The 19,566-nt window shown below is 38.5% G+C and overlaps 1 protein-coding gene across 1 annotated transcript in view; it reads right to left on the bottom strand.

Moving 5' to 3' along the window:
* Positions 1-19,490, bottom strand: part of dnajc15 (DnaJ (Hsp40) homolog, subfamily C, member 15) — a 35,251-nt gene extending 15,761 nt beyond the window's left edge. Inside the window, exons 1-5 of the mRNA XM_067443350.1 lie at positions 19,336-19,490; positions 18,270-18,321; positions 12,932-13,005; positions 7,850-7,926; positions 4,904-4,974 (exon numbers count right to left, since the gene is read on the bottom strand). Of these exons, the coding sequence (XP_067299451.1) occupies positions 4,904-4,974; positions 7,850-7,926; positions 12,932-13,005; positions 18,270-18,321; positions 19,336-19,440 (379 nt within the window). The 5' untranslated portion in view covers positions 19,441-19,490. The remainder of the gene's footprint in view (positions 1-4,903; positions 4,975-7,849; positions 7,927-12,931; positions 13,006-18,269; positions 18,322-19,335) is intronic.
* Positions 19,491-19,566: the final 76 nt, after the last annotated feature.

Here is a 19,566-nt window from a genome sequence, read left to right as displayed (position 1 = left end):
TTAAACTTACAAAAGCTATTCAAGAACAGTGGGTGATGTCCTTTTGTTTGACATTAAACAGACAGCAGTAAAGGCTACTGCCCCTTTAAGACCTAGTGCAGGGATATGCTCTTCTTTCTCGACTGTATAACGTTCACTTGAGGCATATTCAGACTATGTCTGCTTGGATACTAATCAAGATGGACATGTTGGCATACTTTTTGTGTGAGTTTGTCCATTTAAGCGCAAGACTTGAAAGAGAACTCAATATTTGCGCGCTGTGAGACGAGTGCGCGTTCTCGGATGATGCGCAATAACGGATCTTCTTTCAGCGCGCGCGAGTTCGTATTCGCGTCTTCTGGTACTACATCCGGGTAAAGACGGCGAAAACGACTGGTCATATTCGGACATACGGCCGCACTCGCATGCATTGAACAAAGTTTACAAAGAGGGGAAACAGTATGCTGGTCTGGCTTGTCAAGCTAGTTCCCTATTTAAAGGAAGTGTATGTAAGATTGTGGCCAAAACTGGTACTGCAATCACTATCCCCTCTCCCCCTCCCCTTGACTCGTGGTTGCCAGATAGGCTGCAGGATCCACAGGAACGTTTGTATCTGCAGCTGTGGTAACTAGAGCAGAGCTGGCAACCCGGATGCCCAAACACTACTGACTTCATGATTGGTCGATAGGTGGAGGGTGGAGCTTCAGGCCAAAACACAACATGACAACATGACAACATCAACTTCAGTCTCTGTCCAGTCTCGTCTATGTATGTGTTGTTAGCCTGCCAGTATTGACGCAACTGAGATTCCTTAAACATTAAACTTCATTTAAGAATTGTATCAGCCCGTTTTCATCTTCCTGCCTACACACACCTGTGACACTATAACATTTTTCCCTTTCCGGGTCAGAATATCTTGGGCTATTTTGCCAGTGTATAGTGTAAATACAAATATCGGATATGGGTCGCTTTTTATAAAGATGATTTAAAGGGTTAGTTCACCCAAAAATGAAACTTATTTCCTTAATTACTCAGCCTCATGTCGTTGGACACCCGTAAAGCCCCGTTCACACCGCCAGCGACACGCAGCGACAAAGCGACATGATCCCATTCATTTCAATGGAGCGCTGGCGACTTCCGGCGACACGAGCGACAGTGACCGTTGGCGACAGAATGTGGGCGTGCCAAGCGACACGAGACACGCGACAAAAGTTCAGAAATTTCAACTTTATGCAAACGAGAAGCGATTTTCGCGAGCGACAACCAATAGGAGTGAAGTCAGTGGAGTGCACGTGATCCGTCTGCTTTACTGCTGCTACTGCGGTGTCCGGAGGAGTTGTTGATATTAGCTTTTAGCAAGCCCCCTGTTCTTTATATTACGTCTCTGTGTAGCCTACATACAGAGACACATTTAAAAAAATGATGCATGGAAAAAGGTGTCTGGGATTGTGGGGATATAAAGTAAGTTTTGACTAAACTGCATGCAATATGGTCTACCTATTACAGTACAGTGTGCATGTATTCTAATAACTTGCTCTGTTCTGCAAAACACTAGTAATAAAAACGGTACTATAGTACAAATATATTTAATGACGTTTATATGCAACCGTAGTGGGAACACCCACTAGCGACATGAATCTCTGGCGCTGGCGACATGCAGTGACAAAATCGCTGGCGGTGTGAACGGGGCTTAAGACCTTCGTTCATCTTCAGAACACAAATGAAGATATTTTTGTTGAAAGCTGATGGCTGAGAAAGGCTTCAGAAAGGCCTCCATTGGCATTCAGTACATTCCCACTCACAAGACCCATAAAGGCACTAAACACATCAATACAAAGTCCATCTCACTACAGTGGCTGTACAATCATTTTACAATGTGACGAAAATAGTTATTGTGCGCACAAAAATCAAAATAACGACTTTATCCACCAAGTTATTGATGTGCACTCGACGTATGCGTGAGAATATGACGCAGAATATGACGCAGATCCGCCGTTCAGATACATGACCCGGAAGAGGAGGACCGCCGCAATCAAGTGAGCTCACGTCCGAGACCTACACAGAAGACAATAACTTGGCGGATAAAGTCATTATTTGGATTTTTTGCGCACAAAAAATATTCTCTGAGCTTGAGCTTGAGAAGGACTTTGTAGCGACGTCTTTAGTGCCTTTTTGGGTCTTGTGGAAATATACTGAATGCCAATAGAGGCCTTTCTGAAGCCATCAGCTTTCAACAAAAATATCTTCATTTGTGTTTCAAAGATGAACGAAGGTGTTACGGATGTCCAACGACATGAGGGTAAGTAATTAATGAAATAATTTTCATTTTTGGGTGAACTAACCCTTTAAGCGGGTGTTCAAATAAAATAAAAAAAATCAGATAGTCACCAAATCGGATTTGTGCATCAAGACCTACAGTGTAAATCTGGCCTAAGACATAAATAAATGCCACAGGAAAGCAAACTGCATTCATCAAGCCATTCTATGGGGTCTTTAATACTTCAGCCCCCTCCACTAGTATAACAAACAAAATGGGCACTTGCACACAATTATTATCAGCACTGTAGTAAAGGATTTCTTAGCAGCGCTAGAGGATGGGACAAATCTGGCACACTTTCTCTGTTGGATGTCCTCCCTATAGTCAGTGGCCTTATCTATCCACTACAGATAGCATCACAGACATCATCACTTATTTCACTGAGAGTATTAGTGGACTAGAGGAGCAAACAAGAGCTGACACACACAAACACACACGCACGCACGCACGCACGCACGCACACACATATATATATATAAAGCATCTCTGTGCGCTGTGACAAATGTACCTGAAGGAGGAAAAACCCAGAGAAAGGCAAGGTGAGGCCATTAACCTTGAACAGAAAAACAGGGCGAGTACAGTGACCAAGGGAAAATAAAGACTCCAGCTCACAGTGTTTATTAGGTAAGACCCTGCACTTAAAAAGACCACAGCCAAAAAAGCAATTCGCTAGACAATGATTTATAACCAGTGTCGCACAGATCAGAGTGAACAAATCCTTATCAGTTCTAAATACATTAGTAACTGGTGCATTATCACTACTGTGTGATACACAGAATATTCAAAATGTATGGAAAAATATGTTCTTTTCGAGAAGTATTTTATGCTCGTCATGGCTGCATTTATGTAATTAAAAATATAGTAAAACAATAATATTTTGAAATATCTATTACAATTTCAAAATATATTTCAAAACGCAATGTTTTTCCTTTAACGGAAAAGCTGTATCTCAGTATTAACAGTCTTCAGTGTCACATGATCCTTCAGAAATCATTCTAATATGCTGATTTATTGTTGAAGAAACATTATCTTGTAACATTATCATCATCGTTGAAAAACAGCTGTTTTTTTTTTTTTTTTTTTGCCATGATCATATTTGTTTTTTATTTTGTAAACTTTTAAACGTCTTTACTGTCACTTCTTATTAATTTAATGTATCTTTGCTGAATAAAAGTATTCAAAAATGTTTTTTTGGACAAACATCTGCTTAATCAACCATTATATTACTTAAAGAATGTGCCAGTTTTACTTTCCTTTCTCTTATCATGACTTAATAAAGTAATAATTAATCAAGATGTATTAATAGTGTCTCTAAACTTTAGCTGCAAAATTATATTTTACATTGTACATTTACATCACATTATATATTTGATAAGACTGATTAATTACCATGACTAATACAATTATTAACTGAAGAAATATAAAACTGATTTGAATTGATTAAAAATGTATTATTAATTTGTGGCATTATTGAAAGATTTCTCTGGATGGCTTTTTTAAATAAAGTTTTTATTAAAAATGATCACTATGTATTATTATTTTTGGGAAAATGTAAATGCAAATGATTCAGTATTATCCCTTCCTTTAGAGAAGAACAGACTGGAAAACATTTCTTGATTATTTTCAGTATATTTTTACAGTATTTAACGGTTTAAGTAGTACTTTTGCAGTAAAATATCCAAAAACCACCAGGCCAGTGTTATATATTTTGTTCAGGTGAGTTATTACAATATCTAGAATGTGTTCAACTATGTGTAAAATCTGAGAAAATTTCTATTTTAACCCAGGATCCGGGACGTCTGAGCATAGCGTCTGAGGGAGTCATCTGTCAATTCCGTCATATCTGCGCTACCCTCGGTTTTATTTGGCAGAAACGCTTTAGAAACTCTTAGTAGTGTGAACAAGTGTCACAGCAGCCGCTGAATGAACGCACAGAGTAACGTCATAACATCATTTTAAGCACACTTAAATGTATCTAATATGATTAACAGAGCTGCGTTACCTCAAACTCATGACCGGAAAAGCCGTCATAATAAAAGTCCTAATTTGCTTCTCAAATCCCCTAACAAATCGCTCCAGCGTCCTTGCTCAGCTTCCTCAACTTTCAGCCCAGCTCTGCTTCATACAGTAACGTTAATAATCACATCCATGAACTTGATTTCTACCCCAGTTCTATTCAGATTCGTTTCCACCGGTTGTGAGGTGAAAACAACATGTCCCAAGATTCTGCGCTCAAACTTAACGTCATCAAACTACGCCTTTGTTTTGAATAGGCGACCTCTAGCAGATGGAAAAGTTATATAGCGCACCTTTACATCTTTTATTTAAATATTTAAAACAAAAGTTTGGCTGAAGTGATAGTTCACCTAATTATATCCTGCCTTGTGTGTTCTGGCTTAAATTATAGCACGTCAGCATTGGAAGGATGTGAGCCCTCTTTAAAAAGTGTGTTATGACAAATGCTGTTCAAATCAATAATGTAACCAACACCCGTCTTTGCTACTGTCTGCTCAGACAATACCTACAACTAGGGCAGCATGTGGAGAAACGAACCAGAGAGGTATTGATTAAAACAACCATCCCAACACGTCAACATGAACTACTGACCTTTATCTGGATGATTTAGGACCATGATCCTTCTGTGGGCATCCCGTACCTTTGCCTTAGTGCTGGTTGGACTGGAGAACAAGAAAACAGAACAATTAGAGAAGGAACACACCACCATCTAGTGGTCACAGTGAGAACTGCTGCATGAATCTAATTACAGGCCTCCAGAGTCCAGACTGATTTTTTTGCACTAATCATCAACATGTGTGGTCTGTCTTCATCACTGCACACATCAACTGGAAATGCTGTACATTCCCTGAAATTCCCCAATTTAGTGGGCAAAACAAGCAACAGAACTGAAAAAAATAAGGTAATGTCTACGTTTGGGGATATTTTTTTACTTATCTGACAAATGGATAAAGTAAAGCACGAGACAAAATTACACAAATGGTAAAATCTAGTATTAATTTCAATGAATTAATAAATTAAGACTACATGACTATTTTCATCTCCCTCTTTTAAAAGACTTTCAAGTGTGCTAGATACTAATAAGACTTGCTTAAATCCCAAACAATTTCTGTACAATGTGTGACACAATCAAGGACATTTATTAACAAAAATAAATAAATAAAATACATTTTCATCTTCATTCAGTCAGTATATAGTAATGTTTCAAATTTCTGTATTTATTAAATTGATTAAATATTTGAATCTATATGAAGCATTGAGTTTACACTGTATCCTTTCTGAAAGATGAATACATTTCTTTCCAGCCTACAGCTTTCAAGGTTTGGATCTGAGTCATAGCTAAACAGCCAGAAGTGATGATTAAAAGATACATTAATGCTTACACACAAGCGTTCAGTCCTACCAAGCCTCCTCTCAAGTCTCAAATCATATGCAGGAGTAGGCGTCTGAGAGGGGCCAGAGCAACTGATTAAAACACTGAGCGGAGTGGATGCTTCCAGAATGTGATGACGAATCCGTTAGGCAAAACAGCATTTGCTGGAAGAATCAGTCTATCCAGCAGATATATGTGGCAGTCAGGAGACTAAACTATGTGCTCAAACTCATTTAATGTCAGAATAGTAATGAATGTAAGGATGATCAAAGAAAACATGAACATGAGCATATATTAGATCAAAAATACAGTAAAAACAAAAATATTCTGAAATATTTTTACATAATACAATACACTGTATAAAATATATATGCGTGCGTGTGTGTTATGGTCTTACCCAGTCGGTCTAGCCATAATAATTTAGCCCTTGTCAGACTCCTTAAACCCATTTTTCCTGCTTCTAATACATCAACTTTGAGGACAAATGTTCTCTTGCTGGCTAATATATCCCACCCACTAACAGTTGCTGTGATGAAGAGATAAGGATTTGAGTTTGACAAGGGCCAAATTGTGATGGCTAGATCAATGGTAAATGGACTGCTAGATCACTGGGTTAGAGCATCTCCAAACTGCAGCTCTTGTGGGGACCACTGCAGTGGTCAGTGTCTATCAAAATTGGTCCAAAGAAGGAACAGTGGTCAACCGGCGACAGGGTCATGGGTGACCAAGGCTCATTGATGCACGTGGGGAGCGAAGGCTGGCCCGTGTGGTCGGATCAAACAGACGAGCTACTGTAGCTCAAACTGCTCAAGATGTTAATGCTGGTTTTTATATAAAGGTGTCAGAATACACAGTACATCGCAGTTTGCTGCGAATGGGGCTGCATAGATGCAGACCAGTAAGGGTGCCGATGGTGACCCCTGTAAGCATCAAAACTGGACCCTAGAGCAATGGAAGAGGTGGCCTGGTTGAATGAATCACGTTTTCTTTTACATCACTTGGATGGCCGGGTGCGTGTGCGTTGCTCACCTGGGGAACACGTGGCACCAGGATGCACTTTGGGAAGAAGGCAAAGCCGGCGGAGGCAGTGTGATGCTTTGGGCAATGTTCTGCTGGGAAATCTTGGGTTCTGCCACATCATGTGGATGTTACTTTGACACATTGTCGAGGCATCATTACCCCAGGCTTTCGTCACATGATCCTTCAGAAATAATTCTAATATGCTGATTTGATGATCAAGAAACATTTCTTATCAATGTTGTGCTGCTTAATATTTTTGTTTTCAGAATTCTTCAATCAATAGATTAAAAAAAAATTGACTTGAAAACTTGAAACTATTCCTATAGTTTAGTCTCCAGACTGCCACGCATTTCTGCTCAATAGACTAACAGCCAGATAGATGAATAAAAATGACAAAATGTTCATTTTTAGGTGAACTATCCCTTTAAAAAAATAACAAATGACCCTACAAATTAGCTTAATTTACTATGGGTGTAAAGAGATCAAAGTATATCAATGCAAACAGTATAACATTACTGGAGACAGTTATTTCAGCTGTAAGTGACAGACACCAGTTAGGCCGAAGACAGATGAGAAGAGAATAATAAAAACTATTAACCCAAATCAGCGGCGTGTTATGAGCATAAATGCGGTTAACAGAGTTCATATTGGTCACATCCAAGAAATACTGGACACAGTCTGGTTCAGTTCTATGAAAACATTGGTCCAATTTGACTGACAACACAAAGAAATGACGCAAGCTACGCCACACAGGATGTGATGCTTGCACGGTGTGAGTCACACCTGCTGTGGGACCATGTGAACTTCTGTTGAAGGGAATTTTTTAGAGAAATATACCCTCCTAGGATGAGGAGGGTGGTCCACCCAAAAGCAGATCACAAATTAAAAAGAGACACAGCTGAGAATTTTTCCCATTAGACGTTATAGGATCAAAGCTCTGATGACAGGAGATGACGACCGACTTCAAACCAAAAGAATTGCCCCCAGACTTAACCGCAAGCTCTTCTGGGAAGTTTAGTGATGCAGTATGTGTGTATATACTGTAAAACACCTTTGTTTTCTTCCATGACAACTCATAATGAGAGAATTCAGCCAGAGGAATTGCTGTGATTTAGGGCTTTGTTTAGCCCACAGCCCACAATTACCTGATCCCGAGAATAAGGCTGGCTTCCCGTCTGGTCATCTTCTGTTCAAATCCACCTTTGTAATATGCAGAAAATGACTAGGAAAGAAAAGAAAATGTTGAAAACAATTGTCCAGATTCAAAGTTAAACCCTATCAACAGCACATCTGTGGTATCTTGTTGATTACTAGGAAACAAATGATGCCTTCCTCAGTTTTAAACGGTTAGAATGGAAATGCACAAGACGCCTGGCATACATACACACAGTTTTCAATGTGTCACGATACTTCAACCTCACAGACATGAAACTGGGATGCTAGAATCACTTGCAAAGTTATACCCAATCTTTCAATTTGGTTGTCATGATACACACAATGAGACATGATGGAGGTATCTGTAAAGCACAGACATTACGTTGGTAATCCGTAATCAGAAGTTCGTTCACCCAGAAAAGTGGTCCCAGCTGAAACCGATTCCACCAAATTGTACAGATCAAATTATAAACAGGGTTTAACTGAATAACTCATTTAAGTGCATTAAGAAAAATATGAGTCGGAATTAATTTCGGTAGTAGTCAACATTATGCCTCAAATGTTGTCAATAGTATAATACTGAACCCATAACCATCCTTTAATCACAATACGAGATGACTAATGTGCACAATAACATGTATAATCTCAATACTGATGGCAACCAAGTTGTTTTGGCTCGGCTAAAAGCCCCATGATCAGCACTTTTTTTTCTGCTTATTATGTGAAAATGGAGATTTTAGGGATTTGAGAAAATCGACCCCATAATTATCCAAATTCCAAAATTAAAGGTGCGTTCACGCTAGAATTACCATAATTGCTGACTTGAAAAGCGTTCATGTCCTCGTTGAACTCGTAGTTCTAATTTGTAAGCTGAATTTTCTTTGAGTCCTGACTTGCACTGCCTGATCGCTGCAACATCAACCGGAAACACTCAAAATGGCAGCGGCTTCAGCAGTAAAACGTAGTCAATACAGTCAAACGCATTTTGATATATCATATTTTCACAATTGTTAATGTCTTAAAGACCCCCTGTGGTGAAAATCAAGTGTATGTGGTGTTTTTATATACGCTTTCAGACAAACCAAAGTCATAAGTCAGCCCCATTTGCAGAGTATTTTCTACTTAAAACTGCAATGAACCAAAGACAAAAAGGAGGTTTTAAATCAGTTACATCAAAAACTACCTTGTAACCAATCACGTCAACGTGTGGGCGGGCTTTAGCATATCATCACTATGTGGACAACTAAGCAGAGGAGTATATATATATATATATATATATATATATATATATATATATAATTCGTTACATTTATATAGCGCTTTTCTAGACAATCAAAGTGCTTTACATAAAGAAGGGGGAATCTCCTCAACAAACAACCAATGTGCAGCATCCACCTGGATGAAGCGACGGCAGCCATATTGCGCCAGAACGCTCACCGCACACACCAGCTGATTGGCGGAGAGGAGACGGAGTGATTAAACCAATCATTATATGAGGATTATTAGGAGGCCATGATGGACTGAGGGGTCAATGGGCAAATTTGGCCAGGATGCCGGGATTACACCCCTACTCTTTATCGACGGACATCCTGGGATATTTTTTTCAATGACCACAGAGAGTCGGGACCTCGGTTTAACGTCTCATCCAAAGGACGGTGCTCTTTGTCAGTATAGTGTCCCCATCGCTATACTGGGGCATTAGGACCCACACAGAGCACAGGGTGAGCGCCCCCTTCTGGCCTCACTAACACCTCTACCAGCAGCTACCTGATTTTCCCAGTTGGTCTCCCATCCAGGTACTGACCAGGCTCAGCCCTCCTTAGCTTCAGTGGGAAACCTTGGGTTTTGAGCGTCTTGGGCTACAGGGTGATATGGCTGCTGGCCATATATATATAATTTAATTATTTTTATGTTGATATTTAGCAATATAGCAGGTGAATTATGTATATGTATATTAAGTATATTAATTATGTATATTAAGATGTTATGATGACCTATATGCCTTTCTCCACTGAGATTCTATGATGTTCAAAGTGTTTATGAGGATGCTGATTTTAAGAAGGCAGACAGAGATGGAGAACAGGAACATTGTTTGTGTTTGTGTGACATTAACAACACATTAGTAGCGGTTTGATAACGCAGCCAAGAAAAAGGCTAATCATATTAATTACTGTTATCTGTCCGACGTTGTTAAAAGCGATACCATTGAGCAGCGTTTACTACAGTAAATCTGGCCAAGTGGATTTCTATATAAAATAAATATACAAAAGATATGTAGCACAAAATGAACATTAAAATATAGGTTTATTAATAAGGCATTTGCATTACATCTTATGTTGTGATTTTGTCTATTGATTACACAAATTACACAGATTAATGTGTGTGCCTTAAAATTATGCATTATTCCGAGTCCAAGAACGTGGAAAGTTCTAAGTAGAACATCCCAGGTTGTCATCTAGTAACTACAGTAATTCTGACACAGCAGAAAACAAACCATAAATTAAACAGCCCAAGATTGAGCATTAAAGGGATAGTTCACCCAAAAATGAACTCACCCTCAAGTTGTTCCAAGTTGTTGAGTTTCTTTCTTCTGTTGAACATAAAATAATTAGTATTGTTTTTTTCCATAATATGGAAGTCAATAAGGCCCATCAACTATTTGTTTACCCATGTTCTTTGAAATATCTTCCTTTGTGTTCAGCAGAAGAAGGAAAATCATAGAGTTTTGAAATAACTTGAGGGTGAGTAAATAATGAATGATTTGGGTCAACTATACCTTTAAGATCATGAAGGCCAAGTTTCTTATGAGCCTCAGGTGGTTGGATAAAGTTTAGGCTGTATTCTTCATTCAAATTCAAAACATTTTTGAAGATTTTGTTACAGTACAGACCTCATGGGAACATTTACGTTTCCATTTTCCACTTGAAATATTTAACCCTGCATTATTCTAAACCCTGGGTAAATGGAGTCCTATGTTATCATGCTTCACCTTTCCCACTGCTCATAATAATTAATCTGCTGTATTCTTAAGAAGTTTCATACTGTAAATTTCTAAACACTGGGTAATTGTTCTTATTTGCATATTTGTTGTGTCAATGTCATTGACTGGAGGAATGCCACACAAAACCTGTTTTTCATGAAGGCTAAGTTTTTGGACAATTTTCCAATGCCATTTGACATTTTCCCCCTCAAAAGCTGACTGACTGTCCAAAGCACATGAATATGAGCCACACGATTAGCTGTCTGTTGTTAAGCATCTAGCCATTACATTCTAATACTGCATCGTTTCAAAACGCACAAGTTTGGCACCACAACATGGGGTTAAAGGTGGCGTTTAGAATGACAACAGCCCGGGGTTAAGCGCAGTGCGAAAAGCCCTATTCCATATTTTCAGCAAATACTTAAAATTTAAAGGAGAATTTTACCTGAATATTACAGTTCTTTAAAGCTACACTGTGTGATATTTCCCCCCATCTAGCGGTGAAAAGGTATATGACCATCCAGTGAATATTAGTTTCTGTTCCCCTCAATTTCGATTTTGCTTCAACTCCTACGGTGGCCCATTTAGTCCAAGATTAACATGGCAATCCCCCTCTTCACATTCGACACGGTGCCATTGAGTGTTAAAAGGCGAAGCTTGAATTGATGGAGGAGCAACATGGCGACCGGCATTCGCACCCCTCACCCGTATGTATTTTCAATATCGTATTATAAACTTACGAGAATACTTTATTAGTTGAAAAAAGTAAATATACATTGAAGAGCACATATATTTTTGAAAGAACTAAGTGTTTTTAAAAAGTTACACAGTGTAGCTTTAAATCATTAATACATTATTTGCCATCCCCCCTGTATTTTAAAAAAAAGGTGCCAGTCACCACCAACATTTTTGATAATTTTCACAACATTTTAATTGGTCTCAGAATATTTGTTGTATGAATATCTACACATGCAATATATCAAAAGAAAGAACAGAGCCTCTGCTTTTAAACAAAAAAACTATTATTCTATCTGTCTATTATTCTTATTCTAGACGAATGCATTCTTTTTATACCAACACTTGAATATTGGTAAGTTTCAACAACAACAAACAAAAAAAAGAAAAGAAAAAAAAGACACAGTTTGAGCAAAATGCTGAGAAAATCACATTAAACCAGGGTTGAATGAGAATGAGGCTTGAATTTTTTTTTTATGATTGTATGAATGTTTTTGGTCATTTTTGGACCTAAACAGCCTTTGGACTTAAACTGTGGTTGAATATACAATTCAAAAATTTCAACTTTTGTATTCTATGGCAAAAATAACAGCACAACTGTACTGTTTGATGTTGATTAAACAACAGTTTCCATTGTTTTTCGCTGTACTATCTCTTTAATAAAGATGCCACAACACGATAACATCGGTCTGCGGCTTCTTCAAAAATTGTACATGATGCAGGATTTCGGGCAGAGTTCAGAACTGAGTAAAAACATGTGTTGTGTACGTTTAGAGGGCGAGTGAGACTAGAATGTTCAGTCCTATCTCAGCCCACAACATCACTTAATCACACTCATCCGTTATGTGATTCACGAAAAATGAAATCATTGGATTAATAACTCTACTAATGATCTATTACAAGAAGGCTCAGTCACGAATCTGTGAAAACCACTGAGATTAAATACATTTCAGAGCATTCACAGGTGGACTGGTTGAGTCAAAGCATTGGGAACCAGCCCCAACCACACATCCCTAGAGATTAAGGAGAACCTGGACAAATCAGGTTTACACACTCCATCAAATACCAGGCAGAAGCACAGTGTGAACTATGGCCAGGGCCAGTAAGACACGATGAATCAGTCCTTCGCCCTACAGCAGGAGCTTTAACATGCTAACAACGCACACAAACAAGTGCCTCAAGATGTGGAAATGAACATGACCAAATTTCATTCCATTACAATTTTAAAAAAATAAATATGTTATGCTGGATCTTTTCAAATGGGAATACTGATTCATAGGGTAGTTGAGAGCAATCCCATAGTCAAATCAATCGCTTATGCATGCTAAAAAATATTTGCTTTGTTTCTGTCACTTACCGTAGTGGGTAACTTCTTGGCAGCTTCCGTGATAACCTGACCCAGAGGCCTCCATAAATGGAATGCATATCGACCTAAAAGCGAATGTAACAAGAGGGGAAAAGTGTTGATGGGTTGAAAAACTGTGCCACTTGATAGCAGGCCATTTACAGAGTTAATTTCCAGGGTTAACAAAGTTGGTTTAAGGGTGAAACCAAGGACAAAACCACATTTTAGTCTTATTCAATACGTGTTAAAGGTGAGGGCGCCTTTCAACTTCCCTTGGTATTTACTTGGTCAGGGGGATGGTGAACTGCCAGCGGTTGTGGTTCAACTGTGAAGCAACACACTGCAAGTCAGCAGCACTCAAAGAAGTGAACATAATAATGCCTCTGAACATCCAGCATTCAATGTAAAAAAGCTGAGAAAGGCTGTTAAGTGACTCGTTTAATGCAACCAAATTGTAGCTGAAGAATTCATGAAATTAATACATTATGGGAACATTTTTGGATTTTTATTTCATCAAATTCTGAGGAGTATATTGTTGAGAGGAAAATGTTATTTTGCTTCTCAGCAAAAAAGCGTTCGAAGCTCCCTCCGCTGTAATCCAAAGCCCTGCCTCTGAGCGAATCAGACCACACACCGCCTCAGCTTTTGGCAGAAGCGCTGCCCCCTCGATGTACTGAAATGGGAATTAGCCCCCTTCCTCAAAGCGACCACAAGTGCAATTCCATCCTGACCTCACACAGCTATGGGTGGAAGACTTGGCGACTAACAATGATTAACTACCAAGCAGCAGTAGGGAGGACGGCAGAGACACCTGCCAGAAAAGAATGAAACGTAAACAGGCTGATGACAAAGTCGCTTTAATTATTTGGCCACATGCGGCCATTTAAAGACTCTTTGATTCCTCTAATGCTGGAGGCCAAATTGACCTCATTAACCAGGGTGAGCTTCATCTGGGGGCTTGAACAAACACTCGCAGTAAGAGCGGCTTAACCATCTCCCTCATCAACGCCGCCATCATCTCGAGTGCTTCCAATCCTTTAGAATCACATCATAAATATCTGTGGGCAGCTTTAACATACACAAGGAAAGTTTAGCTAAATATTTTAAGAAGACAAAAGAGGAAAAAACTTTTATTACATTATACAATGGCTACTCTATCCCACTGTGAACCACAACATAAGGGATTTTAGCTTGCAAACATCCTGCCTAGAAACATACTCTGCGCCAGATCGCAAACACAAAACCTCTGAGTTCCAAAAGTGCTGATATTTCAGGTCCAAAACACAGCAGCTCGAGTTTTTACTAGAACTAGGAAGCACGATCACATTAGCCCAGTTCTGTCAACACTGCACTGGCTCCCTATTAAACATCACATACATTTAAAAATCTTACTTATTACTTACAAAGCACTGAATGGTTTAGCTCCCCAGTACTTAAGCGAGCTCTTAACACATTATACTCCATCACGTCTATTGCGGTCTCAAAACTCTGGCCAGTTGATAATACCTAGAATATTTAAATCAACTGCAGGTGGGTCGATCCTTTTCCTATTTAGCACCTAAACTCTGAAACAGTCTTCCTAGCATTGTTCAGGAGGCATACACACTCTGTCAGTTTAAATCAAGACTAAAATCACATCTCTTTACTATGGCATACACATAGAACATTTTTAACTCTCATTATTCAAATCAAACCAGGAACACTTCCCATAACACCTGATGTACTCGTTAGATCATAAAAAGAGTGGCATCCACACTAATGTTAGTCTCTCTGTTTATCCCGAGGTTACTGCAGTCAGCCGGATCCAGGCCGTGTCCGGATCGGATGGTGGACCTGCGCCCAGTCATGACCAACACATCCTCTGAATTTGCCTCACCAGCACATCGTCCTCAATAAACCCAGTCAAATCCAATTTTGTTGCAATAATGTCCTATTTAACACTGTGAAGCTGCTTTGAAACAATCATCATTGTAAAAGCGCTATAGAAATAAGTTGATTGATTGATTGATATTTATTCCAGTCTTGGTCTTTTCGCTGCTTGTCTGTGTTTGCGCATTTAAGACACACTGTCATTCCATGTATTAGTGGTGGAAAGTTTTCACTGATTTATTCAATTACACTGATTTATTCATGATAGAAACAATAGATTTTTTTTACGCTTTTTATCCGCGTTTGTAGTTCTAATCGAATCCTCGTCCAACTCGCAATGGGTTGTGGGCAATATCCGCAGTTAGAGTGCCCATCAATCCATACTTCGAATTCGGACCGGAAATAGTAAACCATCCGGGTATCTTTGGAATACTCTTTTCAACATACTACGATTTGGGACATACTAATTCTATTTTCGAGTACTATTTAGTATGGATAGTATGCGAATTGGGACACAGGGTAGTCATTGAATTATTCGCTCAACTGATTTGTTAAAACACTGTTGCACAATTACATGCGCCACTCAGCTTGGTAAAAAAAAAACACACAAAAAAAAAACGTTTTGGTTTGCTTATAATGTTCATCTGGGAAGGCAATATGCACCATTTCACCAGATTCATAGCATGATCATTTATACATAAGACAAAATAGGAGAATAGTACATCAATATGTTTCTAACAGGCCACTGGCTCCCTGCAGGCATCTATTCTGTTATGAATCGTAATGTACAGAAATAGATGCATTGTTACCTTTGCATTACATTATGTATTTTAACAATGTTTTTCAGTAAAACCTTATGGGTTTTTGCTTTTGATACTTTTAACAGTTTTAATAAATTCTTATTACCTAATTTTTATTATACACTACTGGTCAAAAGTTTTAGAACACTCCCTTTTTTCCGGTTTTCATTGAAATTTAAGCCATTCAAGTCCAGTGAATAACCAACCTGAAATGGCACAAAGGTAAGCAGTAAAAAGAGTTTAGTTACAAAAAATGAAAAAGATCTTTTTCAAAGAAGTAGTAATGGGTTAACAACTTTTCTGCAGCAATGGAAGTAAATAAAGCCTTGAAAGTTGATGCTAACAATTCCTACATTTATCCCAACTACCAACTTATGTTGATTACTTTATCTGTATGCAGTGTTAAAATTGTTTGGATAGTATTGTCCTGCAGGAAATAGTATACTGCTCTCATAATGGTGAGAAACTGGAAATTAACAAAGGAAGACAGACAGACCATTCTGACCCCTAAAAGTGTAGGTCTTTCCTTAAGAGAAATTGCAAATAGCCAAGGTGTCAGTGAGTACATTTTCCTACACAATCAAAAAGCACTTTGAAACTGGAGGAAACTCTGGCAAGATAAGCCATAACAGAATCAGAAAACAAGTTTTTGAGAGTCAACAGCTTGTGCGATAGGCAGCTCACAGAACCACCGCTTTAAGCACAGCTTAACACTAGTAGAAGTAAGCAAGTCTCAGTTTCAACCATGAAGAGAAGGATTCATGCTGCAGGCTTGACAGGTTGAGTAGCACCAAGAAAGACATTGCAGAAAAAGAATGCTTGCCTGGGCCATGAAGCGCTGCCAGTGAAGTACTAAAGACTGGAAGGTCTTATCAAAACTCTTAAGTTCATCATGCAGAGCTTCTGGACGCCGTCAAGCAGGCGAAAGTATGGTTCCCCTGTTTGTGAACCCTGTTTGTTCTGTGCTTTAATTTCAGTGTAAATTGAGATATTCAACTGCACAAATTTCAATAAAACTGGACAAATTGAGATGTTCTAAAACTTTTAATTCCTGGCAGAGAACAATTTGTAATCTCCCTGTGCCATACTAGACTCTAATGTGAAAACATTAGTAGAAAAGCGACTTATGTGTCTAACGCCTGTTTCACACCGCAAGCGTGAGCAGCGCGTGAGCAGCACTTCAGCGTAACTACACCGTGACTGCAGCTGCAGATGCGCGAGAGTATTCACTCTGGAAGCGTTGGTGCAGCGTCACAGCAGCGGCTCCCACAATGATAGAGCCTATTCCTGTCTGAGTATTAAATACTAAACTAAAATAAATTATTATATTTTCTGGCTAGTTTACTTTACTTTTTATAATACTTTCACCCAAACTGAATAATTAAAACAAGTTTAAATGGGTAAATCTTCTACAGATGATTTTTATTCTTTGTTTTCTTTAATTACATACTCCAGTTATTGTTAAAACACACCACATGTGCTTCTTGTGTGCATTTTGAGCGCTTTTGTGATATTATATTTATTTTGTACATCAAAAGTGTGCTTTCGCTTTACACCGTGACTGCAGCTGCAGACCGAGAGCCTTTACCTGTCTGAATATTAAATACTAAACTAAACGAAAGTTTGTTATATTTTCTGGCTAGTTTACTTTATTTTTTATAATCATAACCATACTCTCACCCAAAGTGAATAATCAAAACAAGTTTAAATTGCTAAAAATCTTCCACAGATTTTTTTTTATTCTTCGTTTTCTTTTCTGACATACTCCAGTTATTGTTCAAATACACTACACATGCTTCCTGTGTGCATTTTAGGCACTTTTTGTGTGAAATCATATTTATTTTGTCCTTTAAAAGTATGCTTTCACTTTAATTGAGCGTCAGCAGCGCAGCAAAAATAGGCTCGCAGCCGAAACCCCCGCTTCACTGCTGCTCACGCGACGCTCCTGCTTGACGCTCACGCGCTGCTCCTGCTCCCGGTGTGAATGCACTCATTGATTAACATGGGCGCCGAAAAAAATACGTGCTGCTCACGCGCCGCTCACGCTTGCGGTGTGAAACGGCCGTAACATAACATGAGAACACTGCGTAAACCAACTGCCTAAGGGCACGTTCACACAGAACACGTTTTATCATTCCACTGCAACACTTTCCCATTGTTGTTCAAAACGTACTAGATGGGCGCGTTTGGTTGATGTACTCAGGTCTTGCATAATTTGCAGTATCTTGTATGACGCAGCGTTCTAAAACACAGCTCAAGTTAAAATAAGTTAAACTTTTAATAATTTGTTTAACTTTTTAAAAATCCATCTCTAAACCTTGCAGGTTTTTTTTTTTTTTTTTTTGCTTCACTGAACTGCATCTCGCATTTTTAACCACAAAAACTAGTTCTGCATGAATGGCCCCTAATTTGTCATCTTGCTATGCAGTTAACAGCTTAAAAACACTTATTGCAAGCAATACAAGCAATAAAATCCAGGCAATCCACTCCCCCTGGAGTAAACTGTGGTTAAGCGCTTCCTCAAAAGCACAATGGTAATCAATCATCCGTGTGAACCAGTTAACCTTTGGTTTCCAGCCCAGAGCTATAACCACTAGGCCATACATACCACTCGTATTATATGAATGACAAAGAAATCTCCAAATGGGTGCATGCACTGGGTTCAAAGCGGTTATGCTCACCTGCAAACCCTGCCGCAGCAACCCCCAGTCCCACTGCCATCAGAGTGCCAGCCTAAAACACACACACACAGATTATATAACTATAATAATTATCAATGAACACAAGACCAGCATTGGTAGAGAAGCATTTTAAGTGTTGTCATATAATTATGTTGGCTAGACATTACATGGTTTTCTGATAAAAATTCAAACAGTTGACTTCCACTGGAAATTTCTGACTCTTCAGAGATTTTAAATGATGTCCACTAAACCCACCACAGAGCAAAGACCATCAATCTGTTTTAAGAGAAAAGCTGCCAAATTTAAAATTGCATGTTGATTTATGAATTCAAGCTGCAAATGTTAAACAGCAAAAATGTAAATGCAAAAATGTAAGTCCTTTAACTTTCATTCTTCTGACGGTCTACCTATCTAGCTATCTAAAGGCATATCTATCTGACGATCAATCAATCAATCTGACAATTTATTCACCCACCCGTCTATGCATCTGTCTGTCTGTCTAATTTCTATTTATCTGATGGATGGTAAATCTGACAGTTTATCCACACACACACACACCCATCCATCTATCTATTTGATGGATGGATGGTAATATATAACACCCTAATAATTGCCAGTAATGTCAACCACCGAACCTATTTGTATATAAAGTACAAATAAACTTTAAGGATCGACTATTTATTAATGTATTAATATTAACAGCTTGAAATTCTAGTGGGCCATAAAGTGTCTGTTATATATAATCAAATGGCTGATGTAACGTTAACGTTATAAAAACTGAGACATTCGTTTTTAATGATAAATGATTATTTCAAATGCTACAACGGGCAATATTGAGCGATTTTCATTAATACATCAGTTGACAGTAAGTATTGGACAAATAATATAAAATTATTTGAAAAGAAAAAATGTAAAAGTCTTAATATAAATGCGTGAGTTTCAGATGTGATCAGCAAGGTCAACAATATGACGAGTACAGATGGAATTTATTCATAGTAAGAATAAGCCATTTCATATTAAAATAGTGTAAATATCGCACGAAATAACCAGCACGACATTTACTCACAAGGCGTTTGTCAATATCTGTCTCACTCTGCACGTTGGATTTTGGTGTATATTCAGCATGTCTCATTAAGTCCCCGTCCAACGCTACACCACTGGAGCTCGCCATGCTTGTGACAGTCTGACAGACACAACTACGGAAACACCAGAGGGACAAAACTCCTGCTAATGCGGGGTCTCGCGATTCTAAAAAAGCAAATTCTTAAACTATTTTAAAACCATTCTAAAACAGTTG

The sequence above is a fragment of the Pseudorasbora parva genome, chromosome 5 (genome assembly GCF_024679245.1).
Source record: "Pseudorasbora parva isolate DD20220531a chromosome 5, ASM2467924v1, whole genome shotgun sequence".
Lineage (NCBI taxonomy): Eukaryota > Metazoa > Chordata > Actinopteri > Cypriniformes > Gobionidae > Pseudorasbora > Pseudorasbora parva.
Note: the sequence above shows the minus strand (reverse complement) of the source record. Positions and strands in the feature narration are given on the sequence as shown.